Genomic DNA, 20,913 nt, shown 5'->3' on the forward strand with positions numbered 1-20,913 from the left:
ACGTTGGTAACAGTTAGAGCTCTGGTAACAGTTAAAGCTCTGGTAACATGTATAGAGCTCTGGTAACAGTGGTTAGAGTTCTGGTAACAGTTAGAGTTCTGGTAACAGTTAAAGCTCTGGTAACAGTTAAAGCTCTGTTAACAGTTAGAGCTCTGGTAACAGTGGTTAGAGCTCTGGTAACAGTTAAAGCTCTGGTAACATGTAGAGTTATTGTAACAGTTAGAGCTCTGGTAACAGTGGTTAGAGCTCTGGTATCAGTTAGAGTTCTGGTAACAGTTAAAGCTCTGGTAACATGTAGAGCTATGGTAACAGTTAAGGTTCTGGTAACAGTTAGAGCTCTGGTAACAGTTAAGGTTCTGGTAACAGTTAGAGCTCTGGTAACACATAGAGTTCCTGTAACAGTTAAAGCTCTGGTAACATGTAGAGTTCTTGTAACAGTTAGAGCTCTGGTAACAGTGGTTAGAGCTCTGGTAACAGTTAAAGCTCATTTAGCTGACGCTTTTATCCAAAGCGACTTACATGTTCTGTACGACAAGCCATCAGGAAGGGCACAACCCTATCAGCTGAGCAACAATGTTCATCAAAGTGCATGACAGTATATGGTTCGTTTTTTTTTTTTTTTTTTTTTTCAGATAATGGTTGAAGAAGTGCGTCTTTAGTCGACCGCAAAAGATTGGACGTGTTTCGGCTGTCCTAACTGGGGTGGGTAGTTCATTCCACCATTGTGGGGCAAGGACTGAGAATAGGCGACTTCTCTTTGATGACCCTCCCGGAGCTTGGATAGGAGTAGGTCTGAGGCGGCCAGAAGATGCAGAGCGTAGGGGTCTTGAGGGTGTGTAGTTAGAGACCATTGACCGGAGGTAGGTAACATGTAGAGTTCCTGTAACAGTTAAAGCTCTGGTAATATGTAGAGTTCTTGTAACAGTTAGAACTCTGGTAACAGTGGTTAGAGCTCTGGTAACAGTTAGAGCTCTGGTAACAGTTAAAGCTCTGGTAACATGTAGAGCTATGGTAACAGTGGTCAGAGCTCTGGTAACAGTTAGAGCTCTGGTAACAGTGGTTAGAGCTCTGGTAACAGTTAGAGCTCTGGTAACAGTTAAAGCTCTGGTAACATGTAGAGCTATGGTAACAGTGGTCAGAGCTCTGGTAACAGTGGTCACATTCAACAGGTGATCCAGTATGGCTTTGCATTGTTGGCTCTGTCGTTATGACATTGTGGTTAACTTGACTAAAAGCCTTTTACCCAGTGGTGACTGATTTTGACCTGCTTCTTGAATGATAATAATTATCAACATTACAATCTAAATCTTGATCTGAAACCTAAAGTTGTGAGTTGCTCTAGTTTTGAGTTGTTCTGGGAAATGCTGTGCGATTTTATATGACAGAAAATATGTCTACTGTAGTGCTGAGAGATGGGAGTCGGAGGCGGTGTCTCAAAGCGGAATGTAACGCCTTTAATATTCATTAGTAAAACAACATGCTACATACAGTACGTTACTCGATAGCAGGAATGCCGGTGGTAGGCAGTGCCACCGGGTATAACGTTCGGGGGGAACCAATGTTTCCAACAACAGTTCACTGTGTGAATTATGTACAATCACTACACAACCTACATTACATAAATTATTGATTATTATTATTATTATTATTATTGTAAGACTGATTTTTAATGCTGTGATGTGGCCACAAGCCATAGCTTGGATAATGATTGGTGGAGCAGGACCTGTGGTCTGGGAGCCACTGGGAGTCACATGATGAAAAGGTTGTGTGGTTAAGTCAGAGCTGGTCGTCATACTGCTGCTGTCGTGTGAGAGCCGGCCGTGTGCGAAAGCAGCACATTATCATATGGACATCAGGAGCCTGTGCTCTCCCAGCCATGTCAGCAGGCTGCAGGAGACTCCAGTACTACGCCCTAATCCTTCATTAATGGTCCAGTATGGCCACCAGCAGCTGTGCCAGATTAAGGACTTTTATTCTTTCTAATGTCTGCTTTCATGTGATTAACACTCTCCTTTTAAATGTGTCCTTGAAAGCAAATAAGATGGAATATGGAATGTATGGCGCATCTACTCTACTCGCGCACGGCTTCCAGGGTCAATATCTTTCACCTCCCATTTTGGTTCCTTTCGCTGGTGATACTGAGTGTAAAAGGAGCAGAGATCACGTTGTAGTCAGTTCATACAAAACGCAGGTTCATATTTTGCTGGATTTATTTTTTTAAGGTTAGAATTTCACAATCCCATACGGAAATTAACAATAGTAAGAACGTATAGTGTCTGTAGTATTTTCCGTACACACTATAGAAATTGGCCGCAGAAATATTGTAGTGATTCACCATAGTATTTATTTATCTTGTTAAGCCTGTAGGTCCCCCAATTGGGGGACCCTGCTTTTCTTTATCATAAATCGATCAATAGAGACCGTATTAGATCCCCAATTATCATATCATGGGGTATCATTGGAAAGCCACACTCATTGGCTATAACCCTGTCCAAATATTTTCGAGATCGCCAAATGATTGACGGAGCTAGAGCCCCCGGAGGTCAGGGGTGGTAATGTGTACTTTGGCGCACGCCTCACATATCGGCATGTAACTCGAGAACCGCTGAACGGATTTTGTCACCTGAAAGGGCAATTGACAGGCAACAAATAGGGCTATAATTCTATCTATATATTGTATTAAAAGAAATGCACACCCAAGCCGCTAGATGTCAGAAAAGTGGCGCGTCGCGAATCGTCCTCATGAGGGCCCACATGTGGACGTTATGTTGGATGGATGTTGGATGTTAAGAGGTTTTGTTTTTATTTAAACAAAATGTTTGGCCAAGAGTAAAGACCATAACCCTATCAAAACAGCAGTCAAAGTGTATATTTTCATTTTTACCGATGTTTTGTAAGATTTACCGAAAATAAGAATTTATCGAAAAAATGCAAATTATATCTCTTTTATCGTAAAACCGTGAGGAAATGACTAAATCCAGATTTAACCCTGCCATTGGAAAGAGGAGCCTTTTCCCTATCCATAGATGTATGATTAGGTCAAGTTCAAGGTCAAATATGAATTTATAATTAAAATCTATTATCATTTATTACTGTATCTACAAATCCTTATGTTTAATCATCTTCCCTTTATTCATTTGCTTAGATTTTATGTACACTTGATCTCAATAAGGTGGTGAATGAGCTCAGTGAGCAAGCTTGGTTTGCTCACAATTGTAACATAGTGTTATTCACCGGCACAGATGCAAAAAAATATCATCATTTATATTCTAATATTTTTCATTACAATTTACTCAAGCCTAGTAACAGATACAATATTTCTGACACTGGGAATACATACCCCCAGGTCCCTAGATGTTCCTAGATACCAAGAAGATGCAAATCGACCTTGTAGAAGTGGAGCAATCTTCCATTTACTTAGGCATGTACCTTTAGGCCGAAATTTCTGAAAATAGGGCTACAGCTTGACAGGTTAAATGATAGAAATGCATTATCGCTGTGGTTTTACTATAGTATTACTATAGTACTATAGTAATTGGGTGCATGCAGGGAAAAGCAACAACACAGGAATACTATAGTTTTATTATGGGATCATACGTCATTTATTTCCTTGTACAAAGAAGAAGAAAAAAGAGCAGAAAGAGAGCCATGGAGTTATAATAAGTGTTCTAAACTCTACTGATTTATACTTATCTAAAGAATTATAGATTATATATATTTATATCGCAGAACGAGTCTGAACGCCACTGCAGAGTTTTCGTGTTTATACGATGCACATTCATGACCCCCGTAGAATGGCCTCTATTGATTTTGGTGACCCCATGACCTTTCCTCTATTGCCACCCACAGGTCAAACTTTCCATTTTGTAATTGGCGTATCTCGAATTCCTTTAGTTTGAATCATTTCAAATTTACTGTGCACATTCATGCCCCGTAAGGGAAGAATCCTATTGATTTTGATTACCCTATTCCTGTAGCGTGACCATCACACCAAACGTTAAATGTCCAAATATTCAAAAATTCAAATTAGTCTCTTGATCCGATTTCCACCAAACTTGACAAATGTGTTTGCCTTACCATAGCAAGGAGCCCTGTCAAGTTATGAGTCATCTGGCCTCATGGTGGCGCTGTTCTCATTACACTAAAAACATGAACTATTCTTCAGTGGCTTGGATTAGGGGGCGTGGTCAGGGATATACCTGCTGTCGGCCACACAGTAAATGTAATTAAGCCTCACTGTAGCGTAACCCTCAGCAGTGATGTTTTCTTTACACTTTACGCTTTCCTGGAGCCACGTATGGGTCCAATATCAACAGTATAGTATCTGACACGAACATCTGCGAAAGACTACAATCAGATGGGATATTATACATAGGCAGGCATTATGTTGTGGGATTACGATACATATAACATAGAAGGTTTTATGTTGTAAATAGTCAGTGATGTCAGCATGGCTCTCCAGCAAATAGCACTACACTTTTAATGAGATCAAGGATATGTTGCTAAATATACATTAATTGAACCACATGGATGAGCGGATTGGGAGAGCATGACTTATGGTCATATTTTTTCCATGTTGTCATGTAAACTCTAATAGGGATTTGTCTTCTATTCACATCGTAGGCCTATACGATCTAGGATTTAACTGTTTCGTTCATAGTATTCCAGTCCACCCTGATCAGGTCAGCCGAATTTCCCCTGAGCATAACGTGCCGCCTGTATCTTGTTCACTAAGATTTTGGATGGCTGGTTTCCAGATTTACACAGGAAAAAAGAAGGGTTGGGTACAGTAGGTATTGCATATTGTTGGCACTCCTCGGCTCTGGCATCATTAAGAATTCATTTTCAGAGCAGGGTGTCTGCAAACAGGTGCTTGGTCTGGTGTAGGTAGAAGACATAGAGAGAGACTCTACTGACCGGGCCAACTTAATATCTCTTAGTATATAGGGTAAGGCCAAAATAAATGAAATAATCGCATAAAGATGGTGGCACTAAATGGTGTGAGCTTTTTTGGTCTGGTTTGGTCCAGTCTGTTCCTCGGATGGCATGATCACTAGCCACTCTGGCTTCTCCTCTCTCAGTTGGTTTGGTCTGGTTGTTTTATGTAAATTGTATCCCTGTGAAAGATGATAGGCACACCTCACTAGCTCTGGAGAGGTCCCTCTGCATGATTGCGTGTGGGCAACACAATTTCACAGATTTGTCAATTAATCAACTAATCGATTCGTTGACAAAGTCCTGTGACTATTAGTCAATAAAAAATGTATTCAGTCGAGATCAGCCAAACGACAGCTAACGTAATGATTTGGAGTGATTATCTGAACCCTCTCTCTTTTTTGAGGCCAGTGGAAAAATGCTGTTACAGAATCATAAACTACAAATGCTCAATTGGGATCATAATCAAAAAGCCTTGGCTTATTACGGCGGGAAAAAAACAATGTCAAAGACCTTTGGCGATGCGCCTGTGCCTCGTAGATCCGGGCATTGTCATTCTGGAAGATACCGTGCTGTCTGCACCACTCTCATCAAGAAAGAGATGCATCATGGGAGGAAGGTGATCACTCATCATCATTTTGGTAGAGGTGATTAGAATTTGCGTCTGCCCTTTTAGAGCTGATTGCTTTTGAATCTATGCCAGAGGGAACGCACCCCACGGTTCAGAGGCAAAACCTTTCACTGTGTGGCAGCGTGTTGGAACAGTGATTCCTTGCCCTGTAATACAGTATATTGGACGTTTCCTTTGATTTCTGTGGGGATAGTTTTCCCTCGTGCGGGGAGGGGGGGGGGGGGGGGGGGGGGGTCGGAACAGCCTTTTTAAAACAGGTCTCATGACTCCCTCAAATCTTAGGGATAATCAGTGACATGTTGTGCTCATGTGATCGCTAACTGGATTTTCAATCTCAGGAGGACAATGAGTGCTTTGACGACTGACTGGAAGCAGTTATTTTCAGGGTTAATGTCTTTCTAAACCCAACGTCTCTCCCGCCATCACTTTTGTCCAGATGCCTTTTATTTCGTAGTTTCACGTGGAATTGAATATACGTTTTGAAATATTTATTTCAGACATTGAAGTAGTCTTCACAGGCTTCCTTGCCGTCAGAATGCATCAAGCTCTGACTGTGGAAATTCCATTCAACCCCCCAAAGCCAAGCAATTAGCAGCTTTTTTTTAATCTTCACCCCCAGTGACATCACATTCCACACAGGTCCCCCAAATCCACTCTGATCTGTTTCCCTTACGCTGGTCAGGCTTTTGTTATCCGACTAACTCCTTTTACTGCGATACATTCAGCTCTGTGGTCCTCGTGGCCCATTTGATAGAGTGCATTATTATTTTCACTCGACCAATAAACGATTGTAGACTTCAACTGTATGTGTTGAAAGGAGCACACTGAACCAGGTCAATTTTATCGACAACATGTAGCAAATATAGGTTTGGGATGTCGGGTCATATTTTGAAAAGACTCGCGATCAGTGGTGGAAATGAGCAATGTATATTTGCTAAAAGTATACTTAACTTTAAGTACCGTACTTAAGTACAATATTGAGGTACTTGTACTTTACTTGAGTATTTTCATTTTAGGGAACGTTTTACTCCCTTTTAGATTTTGGATAGGAAGCATGGCATAAATTGATTATGCAAAGATAATGTACTTTCAAATTTGAAGCCTGACAACTTCAAGAGGATGTAATAAAAGGAGTATAACTAGACTATACATACCACTTTAACATAACCTGTAGAGGTCAGTGGTTTGAGGATTTCAATGCTCCCAAGGACTGGAATACACAAATATCATGTAGAATGCATACTTTTACCTTTACGTACATTCAATATCAAATACTTTACTCAAGTAGAATTCTGAATGGAGGACTTTTACCTGAGTACTATTTTCTACTTTTACTATTATCTACTTTGTGTACTGTACCTACTTTGTGTACTGTGTACTTCTTCCACCACTGCTCCACGAGGATCCAGTAGGCCTGAATTTTATGGCTGTTGGGGGCTGAAAAACCCCATGTAATTGTAGCTTGACTGGAACAAAGTGTGCTGTGATACAGTGGCTGACACTGAGCTACGGGTCAGCAGACGAGGGCCATGTGATTCCATTTTAAACAGGGGGTATCTGTGGACAAACGTCAGTCGTGTTTCCAACACAATATGATGAAAATATCGGTCAAACAATACGTCGGGGCATCAGCGAATCAACAGTAACGGTTGTTGTTCAATTTATCTGAGATGGGCCTGATAGTGTAGACTTTGTGGCCACTACCGTATTATGTATTTTGTTATGACACACACTGTAATCAACTTCATGCATACACACATTCATACATACATAGTCAAAGTGTATGGAAACGTGAATGTCATACATGCGCAATCTGTTCTTCTCTGGCCCATTTGAATCTTGGTAATCCTAATGCTAATTCAGCTATTCTGATTTTCATCTTGGACAATAATGTCTTTTGTTTGAGAGTGGTCGATTTCTCAGAAAAGTCTGCGTTGTGCAAATGAATGTTCCTTATTGTTATCAGGCTTGTCGCTAAGTCCTGTTAATTTGCCCGGCGTGGACACAATCTGATCCTGTAGTATCTAAGATTACTTCATCTACTTTCTCACGTGCTTGAAGGTCGCCCTGACATGGCTGTTGGTTGCTGACTGGATTTTGGGTTTTACTTGCAGGGGATAATGAGGTAAATAAGTAAGCTGAAATAAATGCGTCATACCGGCAGAACATTTCTGAAGTGTTCTTTGTTTTCTCTGGCTATAATTAACAGCGGTCCATGTGTGTTTTCTAAGCAGAAACCGGGCAGATGCTGGGGAGGGGTTCATAAAGCCCCTCTCTCTCTGCCCTGTCTCCCTCAACCACCGTCCACCCCCATCTTTCACAGGCCCGCGTTACAGTCAGGCTCAACCTGCTCACTTCACTATAAAAGGAGCACTTAAGCGCGTAAGCCATTTCAAAATGGACGCCCAGAACTTGTGCAAGTAATTCTTCCCCGTATGCCATCTCAGCTTCTCCCTTAATGAATCACTTAATTGATTGATTAATATGATCATCATTAATGATGAAGTGATTAGAGCAGGGTAATGAGGGCATTGTTTCAAGTGGTTATACTCTGATCTGGTGTTCTTGTTTCAAGCACTAGCGATAGAGGCTCCCTTTGATATACAGAGTTCCTGAAAACTCCCAGAGCTTGACTGGCTGGATGAGAGTGTGCATCACCTACAGCATCAGCACATGGTGGCACCCAGGCACCATGCCAGTGAAGTGTTCTCCTCACTGTGGTCCAGTACTCCAGCTTTCAAACCAGACCATGAAGTGTTCTCCTCACCATGAAGTGTTCTCTTCACCATGAAGTGTTCTCCTCACCATGGAGTGTTCTCTTCACCATGAAGTGTTCTCCTCACCATGGAGTGTTCTCCTCACCATAGTGTTCTCCTCACCATGGAGTGTTCTCACAGTGTTCTCCTCACCATGGAGTGTTCTCAGTGTTCTCCTCACCATGGAGTGTTCTCACAGTGTTCTCCTCACCATGGAGTGTTCTCCTCACAGTGTTCTCACAGGGTTCTCCTCACAGTGTTCTCCTCACAGTGTTCTCCTCACCATGGAGTGTTCTCACAGTGTTCTCCTCACCATGGAGTGTTCTCCTCACTATGAAGTGTTCTCCTCAGTGTTCTCCTCACCATGAAGTGTTCTCCTCACCATGAAGTGTTCTCCCCACAGTGTTCTCCTCACCATGAAGTGTTCTCCTCACCATGAAGTGTTCTCCCCACAGTGTTCTCCTCACCATGAAGTGTTCTCCTCACCATGAAGTGTTCTCCTCACCATGGAGTGTTCTCCTCACAGTGTTCTCCTCACCATGGAGTGTTCTCCTCACCATGAAGTGTTCTCCTCAGTGTTCTCCTCACCATGAAGTGTTCTCCTCACCATGGAGTGTTCTCCTCACAGTGTTCTCCTTCACCATGAAGTGTTCTCCTCACCATGAAGTGTTCTCCTCACAGTGTTCTCCTCACAGTGTTCTCCTCACCATGAAGTGTTCTCCTCACCATGGAGTGTTCTCACAGTGTTCTCCTCACCATGGAGTGTTCTCCTCACAGTGTTCTCCTCACCATGGAGTGTTCTCCTCACAGTGTTCTCCTCACAGTGTTCTCCTCACCATGAAGTGTTCTCCTCACAGTGTTCTCCTCACAGTGTTCTCCTCACCATGGAGTGTTCTCCTCACCATGAAGTGTTCTCCTCAGTGTTCTCCTCACCATGAAGTGTTCTCCTCAGTGTTCTCCTCACCATGAAGTGTTCTCCTCACAGTGTTCTCCTCACCATGAAGTGTTCTCCTCACCATGAAGTGTTCTCCTCTCAGTGTTCTCCTCACCATGGAGTGTTCTCCTCACGGTGGGCTCATAACTTCAGTTACATACCCCAAGTATACCACCTGATTAATGTTGCACCTTTAGCCACTGACTATTCTGTGTACTGTGTATACAGTACTATGCTGTATAGTTATGCTGTATGTTGTATAATTATGCTAGTTATGCTGTGTACTCTGTATATTACCAGTTTCTTTCTGTATATATTTTCTCAAGATGTAACTTCCTTGTTATCACGTTGGGTTGAGTATTCGTTTATGAGTGGAGAGTGTAAGCATTCCATTGTACTTGGACATTTACAAACTCAAATCTTGTTCCAGTAGGCTAACCATGCCTTAAAAAGACAGCCTGCATTTAACTTCATGAGAGCCCCGATCGGTGAGAAGCAAATCCATACTGTAGGAGAAGCTAAATGCAAATGCATCATGTAGTGCGTGTTCAGCAGTCCAAATGAACGCCATTCTGTTGAGTTTTGTTTTTTTCTTAGAAATAAAAAATACAGGGTCGGTGGAAATAGAGATTAACTGCAATTAGCATCGGTTGACCCGCACCCGCCCCCCCCCCCCCCCCCCCCCCCCCCCCCCCCGACTGGAGGCCATCATGTCTTCACAAGGCGCCTTCCAAAAGAATGCCTGGTCCAATTCTCTCAATTATGCAAATTGGGTTGAAATCAAAGTGGTTGGAGGCAGGGTGGGGGTGGTGGTGGGGGGGGTGGGGAAGGGAGGGGGTTGACATTTTGAAACGAAAAGTTAGGGAAGCTGCTTGGTCTCTCGCTGAACCAGACTACCGTGTGCTTCAGTCTGGTCGCCGCTCTCTCTGCCCCTGGCTTCCACCGCACGAGATCAGCCTCACTGGGAAGTGAGCTGAAAGAAAGGGAGTTTCAACAAATTGGAGATTAGGGGGCTGGTTATCAAAGTAGATTTATTGTGCCTTGTTCGAGGAGGGGGGGGGGCGTCAGGGAGGGGGGGGGTGAAAATACCCTGTGGGCGAGAGAGAGGGGTCATGGGACTTCCAAAAGGATTACCTTGAACTGGAGTCATGAGACTTGGGTGAACAAAGAGGCTGCTCACATGCTCATCATATTAACTGGCCCTCATAAAGTGAAGAAGTTTCATGTCCCGTGGGATTCAATCAGAGCAGTGGACTGGGAGAGCACCACTGGGGCAGAGAGACAGAGCTCTGAGGCCGAGAAGCAGCAGGGGACGTGGACAACATAGGCCTCCCTGGGCGCTCGCCGGGGTCTCTGCTGCTCCATTAGAGGTACTGTGGCACTCCTGAACGGCCCGGACGGAAGAGGCGATTGTATGTAAGTGGACCCACTTATTCCACACAGATGTAGTCAGTTCACTAAAAGGGCTGACAGGATCAGCACTGTATTTTGTCAAAGATGGACTCGAGTTGCATGACTTGACACAAGTCGCAAATTTGAGGACTCGCGACTTGCTCGACTAACGTTGATAAATTACTTGACCTGACTAGGCTATTAGTGACTCGAGACTTGAGGTAGATGACTTGAAAAGGACTAAATAGCCTATTTGCATTTTTCTAGATATTGAGTCGGCTATGAAAGGTTACTGTTTTGGAACATGTTTGGGTGACTTTTAGTGCAGTAGCTTATGTGCAACCCAGGCTTAAAAGACCGTGTCTAGCAGACACCATGCAGACAGGATGGAGCAGAAAGCACGATGAAAGGATTCTCCTAGACCTGCGTTGACCTGCATGAAGGTCTAATATCATACTTTGGGGAAAAACCATGTAGTACAACTTTGTTATTTAAAAAAAAAATTATTTGTCTAATTCTGCATACTGTGGTCCCTAAACGGTTGGAATTGCATACATTGGAACCCTAAGCAATGACCTATGAGACCTAATTGAGCATGGCAATAGCTATCATTAGGCATATAGATATAATGTGCCTCTATACACTCAATTTTTTTAATTGTATAATTTGAATAGGCAAGATTCAAAACATGTTTATTGCATATTAATAGACATAACATATTGACATGGTGTTGAGCTGCATCTCAAATGACTCCTTAGGGTCCCAGCTTTACATGCTGTAGGACACTTGTATGTGGCACAGTGCTGACTTTGACCTTGAACATGTAACCACTTTGACACAGTCTCATGGTTTAAGTGGTTACGAGCTTTTGTTTTGAATAATTTTGAGCAGGTTTTATTGCTCACAGTCCTAGTACCTTTCCCTCTCTCTGAAGATAGTTGATGATTTGACTTGTCTTGCTTGACATTTAGCAGTGACTCGACTTGACTTGCTTGAGTCTAAACACAGTGACTTGGGGCTTGCTTAAGACTCAAAGGTTAAGACTTGTGACATGTGTGACTCACCCCTACCTCTGGTATTTGTATAATCCGGTCATGCCGGAATGTGATGTGATTGTGTCCCAGAACAGAGTGCTTAGAAAACGTTTGACATTGACATCTGTTGAGAAAGTATTAGTTTGCAATAGAATAGAATAGAATACAACGTTAACAGCGACATTGACATTGAGCCTTGAAGACCGTTTGAAAGACAAAATTAAGTTATCCTGTTGCTCAGGTTTTGAATTGGCGAATGGTGCATAGATTTTAAACATTTATTTATGAGAAATAATATATCTTAATATTGAATCCACTCTCCATTGAGTAAAACTTTTTTGTATTATTATTATTATTATTATTATTATTATTATTATTATTATTATTATTATTATTATTATTATTATTATTATTATTATTATTATTATTATTATTATTATTATTATTATTATTATTATTATTATTATTATTATTATTATTATTATTATTATTATTATTATTATTATTATTATTATTATTATTATTATTATTATTATTGTTTAATACGTTTTTACTTTTATTTGTTATCTTATCTTTGCATCTTGAAAACTCTCTCTCTGCTTTTTTTTCTTTTCTTTTTTTTAATAAATGTATTTAATTAAATATATTTTACTTGAATTACTATTTTGTAACTTTTACCTGACCTCCATCAACCGAGTCATTATGGTCTGAAAGTGTTCCGGATTGTGTACTTGAGAACAGAGAACAGTATTGTCCTAGATCTTACATATCTGCTGCATTTTGTTGTGCATTTTGTTTACACACTCATTACATTATGAAAAATGAAAGTATGAGGATGATGATGATGATGATGATGATGATGATGATGATGATGATGATGATGATGATGATGATGATGATGCTGATGATGATGATGATGATAGTGAACTGATCCTGGTCAGAATGCGTCGGGTCAGTGAATTGTGTCAAGGTTTAATTTTTTTTTTCTTTTTTTACATTTTTACTTTAATTCACCACCACCTCCTGGAAAGATCTGCTTCCAAAACGTTGGTTTTAATTGGGTCTCCTCCGTCAACAAAGAGCCTCAGAGGGACCGACTTCGCTTTGAACTCAGGTTATTTTTGCTCAGCACTGGAGCGCGATCAGACAACCATCACAGCAGAATTTGACATAGTGAGCGGAAAATGCTACTTTTGTATGATGTGTTTCATTGGCTCCTTCTCAAAGTTGAATGGACAAAGAAGATGTCTCGCAGTGCAGATTCTGCTATTCAACTCCCAACAATGCGCTAACTAACAACCCACAGGCATAACAAGACATGCTCTGGATAAAATCAATGGCTCATTTTATTAGGGGAGGGGGGGGGGTATTTGTTATTATTATCGCCTCGTCTTTTATCTTTCATCATATTTTCTCTCCTCCATCCTGTGTGAGTTTCACGATGCACCTCGTCCTCACCTTTCAGCCGGGATTACCGCTAAGAGGATTTGAGGCATCTGGCTATAGTGAAACTTCAAAGCTGAATACAATAACGATATGTACTAGGCTACTTACTTTATATTTTAACTGTTTCAGGTGTCGTCAAAGCTAGTCTTCTTGTGACTGAGCAGTTGATGTGAATTTTTTTTTGTGATCTTCTCTTTGTCAGGCACAGAAAGCCTGGATAGAGAGGACCTTTCAGAGAAGAGAATGTATTTGCGTATTTCCCTCCAAGGACTCAACCAGGTACTATAATTTTTATTTAATCTTTCTTCTTCTTCTTCTTCTTCTTCTTCTTCTTCTTCTTCTTCTTCTTCTTCTTCTTCTTCTTCTTCTTCTTCTTCTTCTTCTTCTTCTTCTTCTTCTTCTTCTTCTTCTTCTTCTTCTTCTTCTTCTTCTTCTTCTTCTTCTTCTTCTTCTTCTTCTTCTTCTTCTTCTTCTTCTTCTTCAGGGTTAATTTATTATTTGTGCTAAAAGAATATCAGCTAATTCAGTTGCAGTCATTATATCTGTGGTAATAACTGACATCAAGTTGCTACAAACACCCTGTCGTCATCCTTTATTTCTTGTTCAAACAGGCCAGATAAACCATATGAGACAGGCCGCCCTCTGCAAAGGCCCTGCACTGTACTACAAAGAGTTAAAGGAACACACCAACATTTTAGGAAATGCGCTTACAGTCTTCTCCAGAGTCAGACTAGAAGATAGATACCAATTTCCTGTCTGCTGTGTTCAGTAGAAAACTAGCAAGCTAGCCTAGTTTAGCACAAATTAGTGGAAGCAGATACAGACCAGCTAGCCTAGCTGTTGGTCAAAAGCACTTCTCGCTGAGTTTTAAGCTAGGCTAGTGGTCCGTATCCGCTTCCATTCATTTGTGCTAAGCTAGGCTAGCTTGCAGCCGGATGGCTTTCTACTGAACGTACAGATAACGTTTCCCATAATGTTGGCGTGTTCCTAGCAGTTCTCTCTCATGACTGAAATGTACACAGTCTTAAAGATACATAGTTGTTCAATCAACAATTTTACTTATTTGAACCTAAAAGTCTTATTATTGTCATCATAATTACTCTGTGGAAAAAAGCAACAAAGTCACAGATCACGCTTAAAATAACCTGAGAATAAACTAATGAACTTGACATGTCCATTGGTGACTAAAACACTTCATCCATTCTCTAGTCTAATTGGCTGAAACAATGTAATTCACCTGATTTGAAAGATGCTACTGGATGCATTTCTATTTTTAAGAAAAGCTAATAATACATAAACATTAATGAAATTAGTATGAATTTTGAGCCTGTTCGCTCTTCTGGTAATATAGTTGGGCCTGTCACTGTGTTAAGAACTTGAAAACACTCAATCAGTACGACCTCCAACAGAATTACATAAAGCTTCCAAAATCAATAGAGATTGAGAACCTTATGGCACATTTTATGATCACTGCAACTACAGTAAGTTCTCAAATCAACTAGGAATAATTAAAATAGCCTACTTAGTTATTCATTAATTTAACTACGTTGAGTTAGTTTGAATGAGATACTTGTATCCACTGTGTCCAGTCATTGAAGATTATGTAACCTAAATTGGAAAACAATGAATTTTGATGAATAACACTTATACACCATAGTAAAATGGAGGAATAGAAATTTCACCGAAAATGTTATATCGACTTAGAAATACCCATTACAACTGTGATTACTTGTGATCACGAGTTAAAACATTCATTTAGGCTACGAGGCGCACTGTCGTGCTTGAATGTCGGCCAGGGTTCTGAGAATAGGCCGGGGGCTGCCAGGGAGTGCGGCCCTGTGTGCGTAGAGGCACGTATTTCCCAGAGACGGCCGCAGTGATGAAAGAGCCTGGGCCATCTGGGTAACGAGGACAGGAGACAGCCTCTACCAAGAGACAAACAACCACTCTTTTATCTGTGTCATTCATTTATAATCTACTTGAAGTCCACAGAGTAGAGTTGGTGCTCATTTTCCACGATAGAATCAATACACTTGTATGTGTGGAGCTTAGGAATCAGGGGAGTGCGTTCGTGTCCCGCAATCCGTCACACTGGACCAATCTGGTGGCTGAGTGACATGTGTATAAAACGATGCCTTGTTCTATGTTCCGTTTAGATGTTACTGTGGTCAGCTGACGACTCAGCACGTGGCCATCCCGCCCGGCGCACTCACCAACAAGCCGTCCGAGGAGAATCAGCTGGTGCACATCAACACCATGCAGGAGAGGTGGTCCGTGGCCAAACACACTCAGACCTACCCAACGGATTCCTACGGCACCGTCGAGTTCCAGGGCGGAGGGTTCGTCAACAAGGCCATGGTGAGCTTCCCTCGTGGCCTGCTTATGGGTGCCTTTGATCCCTCTCGGGTGCACAGTCTCACGTGTGAGATAAGACATTAGAACTGAACATTCTAAGGATGATGTCAGGATCGCTGGTCATTGAATGTTGTAGACTGGTAGAATTCTAAGAAAGAAGAATAATATCTTTCCCTTTCCACTCCTTCCCAGTACATCCGGGTGGCCTATGACACCAAGCCAGACAACCTGCTGCACCTGATGGTGAAGGACTGGCAGCTGGAGCTGCCCACCCTGCTCATCTCTGTCCACGGAGGTCTGCAAAACTTCGACCTCCAGCCTAAACTCAAGCAGGTGTTTGGGAAGGGCCTGATCAAAGCTGCCGTCACCACCGGAGCCTGGATCTTCACAGGGGGAGTCAGCACTGGTAAGAGCCGGACCATTTATAAACCCGCATTGGAACCAGTTCAGAGTAATGTCTCTAATGTTCGCTTAACAAATAACAATTTCTAATATTAGAAGATTACCCTTTCCCTAAATTCTGATTACATAATGTCAACCTCAGCAATTACCAAAAAGGAGATTTGACCAGCCCAGTGTCATGGGTTTAGGGACTATAATTAGAGCTTTTGTGCAAAGTTTCTGCGCAAATGCTATTCTGTGTGGATTTTGCACACAGTAATCACACTGTGTCCCATGATGCACGCCCGTCGGGCAGTGTCTGTGTAATCACTGTGTCCCATGATGCAGTCTCTGTGTAATCACGCTGCTATGTTACAATCTAGGGGTGATCCGTCATGTGGGAGATGCCTTGAAAGACCACTCCTCAAAGTCCCGAGGGAGGGTGTGTGCTATAGGGATCGCTCCGTGGGGGATTCTGGAGAACAAAGAGGACCTCATTGGAAGAGATGTAAGAATATGTCGTGCATTTCAACACCCTGTCTTTCACACCATATTTAGAGTTATTTCCCTCTGAGATGTTTTCATGTCTGACTTTTCTTCTTCCAACGCCAGGTGACCAGGCCCTACCAAACTATGTCCAACCCACTGAGCAAACTGGCCATCCTCAACAACAGCCACTCCCACTTCATTCTGACCGACAACGGCACCTGCGGGAAGTACGGCTCCGAGGTCAAACTTCGCAGACAGCTGGAGAAACACATCTCCCTTCAGAAGATCAATACCCGTGAGTCGCACGGCGTGTACACTCACAGGGTACAGCTTGGGCGTCGGAGTCCGCTCATCCCACTCCATGGTGGTGTGCGAGTGTGACCCAGAGTCTTGTTGCTGTGCTCTCTCCCTCTCTCTCCCCCTCTCTCTCTATCTCCCTTTCTCTCTCTCCCCCCCCTGTGGACTATATGGATGGTCTGTGACCTGTGGGTTTCCCTTTGTCATCCTATGCCTGGAGCTTGTGATAAAGGCAGGGACAGCAAAGGGATGCTCAGCTGTCACCACTGACTTCACTCGCTCACTCCTGTCAGTCCACCTTATCAACAACACGTGTGACTGGTGACGACCGCGGTAACCTCCATGTTGGGTTTGTTTTAACGCCCGCGCGCGCTCGCACTTCACGTGTCTGTCTGTGATTTCCAATACAATTTGCCATAATGATAGCGGCATTCCAACACATCGCGACAAATATCACACCGATCGACCTGACTGGTGCTATAATCAGATGTCAAAATGTCCTCCAACTTTGATAAGCCAATTCACACTAATTGTTTTTACACAGATGCGGCTAACTTTCCACCATTATGCTTAAAAGAAATTAAGATTCTCTCCCTGATTCTCACAAAACCTGCTACGGCTTTCACTATGTAATTCTGAAAGTGAATGGGCCAAACCATATGACCACCACATCTAATCAAATTTAGGAAAGTAAACAGGAAGTAAACTGTTGATTTATACCAAACTTCACCATGATGGGGAAGAGGTGTGCAATGTTTTGTGTCATTTGGCCACATTGTGGCGCTATTCACAGAAATAACATTATAGAGACAGGAGATTTGTCACAATGACAGCTATTTGTGTGCCAGTACCTCACACCACATTTCACACCAGTTGGCCAAATGATACAATCAAAGGTTAAAATGCACCAGTTAGTTGAAAAGTCATTGCCTGTACTCTGACGCACACACATTCAAGCTGTCCTTCGTATACACCACTGGTCTTTGCCACTGGACAACAGCATCAAGGTCATCAACAGTGCTCAGGTTAAAGCACATATTCACACAGCTACAAGCAGTAGAAATCCGGGGCTTCTGTGAACCAAAGTGATCACGGTTTATCACAAGTGTCACGCTTTCATGCTCCTTTTTATCGGTCAAAGATCGATAGCATGGATTGAGGTTTTAGCCGTTAGTTACTAAACTAATACTGGAGTGAAGACCAAGAAGAGAACGGACAAGATGTCCAACCAGGGGACGTGACCTGGGGACACTATCATGACTCTCTGTTTGGAATCCTCAACATGTAGCCTGGATGTAGCATCTGTCTAGCTGCCACTCTAGCTGTATAATACTATAAGATGAGAAATTAGTGGACGGATGGACGGATGAATGGATGGACGGATGGATGGGTGGATGGATGAATGGATGGACGGGTGGATGGATGAATGGATGGACAGACGGATGGATGGGTGGATGGGTGGATGGATGAATAGATGGATGAATGAATGGATGGACGGATGGATGGATGAATTGATGGATGGATGGATGGACAGATGGATGGATTAATGGATGGATGGATGGATAAATTGATGAATGAATGGATGGATGGACAGATGGATAGATGGATGAATGATTGGATGGATGGATAGATAGATGGATGGATGGACAGATGGATAGATAGATGGATGGACAGATGGATAGATGGATGGATGGATGGATAGATGGACAGATGCATGGTAAATTATGATTAATTCCTTGTGTATTTCAGGCCTGGGCCAGGGGGTCCCGCTGGTGTGTATGATAGTGGAGGGGGGTCCCAACGTCATCTCTATTGCCCTGGAGAGTCTAAGGGACGAGCCTCCCGTCCCCGTGGTCGTGTGCGACGGCAGCGGCCGCGCCTCCGACATCATCTCCTTCGCGCACAAATACTCCGAGGACGGAGGGTGAGATGCGAGAACTCATTCTACTCAGTAGTGTTTTGTGAACATGCCTCTGGTACGTCCAGTGGCTCCGTTGTAATCGCGAATCACCCCTTCCAGCCTCATCAACGACGACGTCAGAGACCAGCTCTTGGTGACCATACAGAAGACCTTCAATTACACCAAGAGCCAGTCACAGCAGATCCTGCTCATGGTCCTGGAGTGCATGAAGAAAAGAGAGCTGGTGAGTAGAGTAGAGAGTCAGATAAAATAATAACTTGTGTTTGAATATATCTACGCTGCTAATATTATTATTCATATTATTATTACTCATGAATAAAAGGTAATAACACGCGTGTGTATGCTTCATTCAATAAACACTGTTGATTGTAAATCTTTTCCTCTCGTTTGTCATTCATTTCTTCTGCTCATCTGTGTGTTTCCTGTGACTTTTTGAATAAAACACATTCCCCCACGGCCTGCGTGTCACTCTCTTCCCATGTGTTTCATCACGTAATCCTCCCAGATACACAACGTCTCCTTTTAGCACCAGCACACTCCCTGTCATCATCAACCCTAATGTGTTGTGCAAACGACCCAGTTATAGTGGCTCTAGTGGACTATATCTGGCTCTTTCCGTGTAGATCGGCTCACTTCCACATAATCAGTATGAGTAGATAAGAGACGCTGGAGTCAAACACTGACCTGTCTTCACAGTTAGCAGATTACCCCCTGGACTCATAAAGTGTCTCCCCAAAGTGTTCACTGCGAGAGCCAGATACATAAATAATGCCACCATTTGTGGCGTCTCCGGCAGATTTCTCATGGGGTAAGTGATGTGATTAGTATTTTGTAAATCCCAGTGTGTATATATATATATATATATATATATATATATATATATATATACTGTATATAATCTCCAGACTCCATAAATCTGCGAGTGGAGAGATCAGTGCACACGGCCACCTGTTTTGGCAAGAGTCTTTCACTTCATCCCTCCAGTAGCCACACAGATGGAGGGGAGAGTATCCATCACACCTAATCCTCAGCCAGGTCCCCATCTCTCCACATGCTAATTCTCCCCATGGCTTTTTCCAGGGCCTCAGTCTGTGTCCACTCTCCCCCGGCATATTAGCCCACCGCCTAATTCTGTGCCGCACACTGCACTCGGATCAGCAACTTCAGTTGCTTTTTATACTTTTATACACACCGCCCGTGTTCTTTTTTTAGTTTTTTTCCAGTGCCACTTTTCACTGATACCCGGCTCAGACAATGTTGTGGCCTGTCTGCCAACCTCCTGAGCTCATTGTGTTTCACTAAGAGGGCATGATTTCATTGCCCCCGTACTCCAGTCTAAAAGTACTACGAGTTTCCTACAGGGGGTCTCCGTGTGACTGTCTGGTTCCTGTATAATCCCCAGTTCATCCTAAGTGCATTCCACGTGAACAGCTGCAGTGGCAGCCGAATAAAAGCTGCGATTCAGAGGGATACAGTCCTCGCTGCCCTGCCACCCTGCTGCATTTAGATACAGTCCTCGCTGCCCTACCACCCTGCTGCATTTAGATACAGTCCTCGCTGCCCTGCCACCCTGCTGCATTTAGATACAGTCCCCACCGCCCTGCTGCATTTAGATACAGTCCCCACCGCCCTGCCACCCTGCTGCATTTAGATACAGTCCCCACCGCCCTGCTGCATTTAGATACAGTCCTCGCTGCCCTGCCACCCTGCTGCATTTAGATACAGTCCCCACCGCCCTGCCACCCTGCTGCATTTAGATACAGTCCCCGCCACCCTGCTGCATTTAGATACAGTCCCCACCGCCCTGCTGAATTTAGATACAGTCCCCGCCGCCCTGCTGCATTTAGATACAGTCCCCACCGCCCTGCTGCATTTAGATACAGTCCCCACCGCCCTGCTGCATTTAGATACAGTCCCCGCCGCCCTGCTGCATTTAGATACAGTCCCCACCGCCCTGCTGCATTTAGATACAGTCCCCACCGCCCTGCTGCATTTAGATACAGTCCCCGCCGCCCTGCTGCATTTAGATACAGTCCCCGCCGCCCTGCTGCATTTAGATACAGTCCCCACCGCCCTGCTGCATTTAGATACAGTCCCCACCGCCCTGCTGCATTTAGATACAGTCCTCACCGCCCTGCTGCATTTAGATACAGTCCCCGCCGCCCTGCTGCATTTAGATACAGTCCCCACCGCCCTGCTGAATTTAGATACAGTCCACTCCTCACTGCCCTGCTGCATTTAGCTGAATTACTATCTTACCCAACACAAGCCTCCCCATTTATAAAAATAAATAAATAAATAAAAGTTCACCCTGTTGCTGTCTGAAAGAACACCACAAGCTT

At 43.1% G+C, this 20,913-nt stretch overlaps 1 protein-coding gene across 1 annotated transcript in view; it reads left to right on the forward strand.

Annotated features, from left to right (window-relative positions):
- Window positions 1-20,913, forward strand: part of LOC311245351 (transient receptor potential cation channel subfamily M member 1-like) — a gene marked incomplete at both ends in the record, with an annotated part of 77,959 nt that overhangs the window by 15,905 nt on the left and 41,141 nt on the right. The window contains 7 exons of the mRNA XM_084335194.1: window positions 13,331-13,407; window positions 15,285-15,486; window positions 15,676-15,889; window positions 16,248-16,372; window positions 16,477-16,648; window positions 18,400-18,574; window positions 18,671-18,794. Of these exons, the coding sequence (XP_084191320.1) occupies window positions 13,331-13,407; window positions 15,285-15,486; window positions 15,676-15,889; window positions 16,248-16,372; window positions 16,477-16,648; window positions 18,400-18,574; window positions 18,671-18,794 (1,089 nt within the window). The remainder of the gene's footprint in view (window positions 1-13,330; window positions 13,408-15,284; window positions 15,487-15,675; window positions 15,890-16,247; window positions 16,373-16,476; window positions 16,649-18,399; window positions 18,575-18,670; window positions 18,795-20,913) is intronic.

The sequence above is a fragment of the Notolepis coatsorum genome (genome assembly GCF_963971535.1).
Source record: "Notolepis coatsorum genome assembly, chromosome: 18".
Lineage (NCBI taxonomy): Eukaryota > Metazoa > Chordata > Actinopteri > Aulopiformes > Paralepididae > Notolepis > Notolepis coatsorum.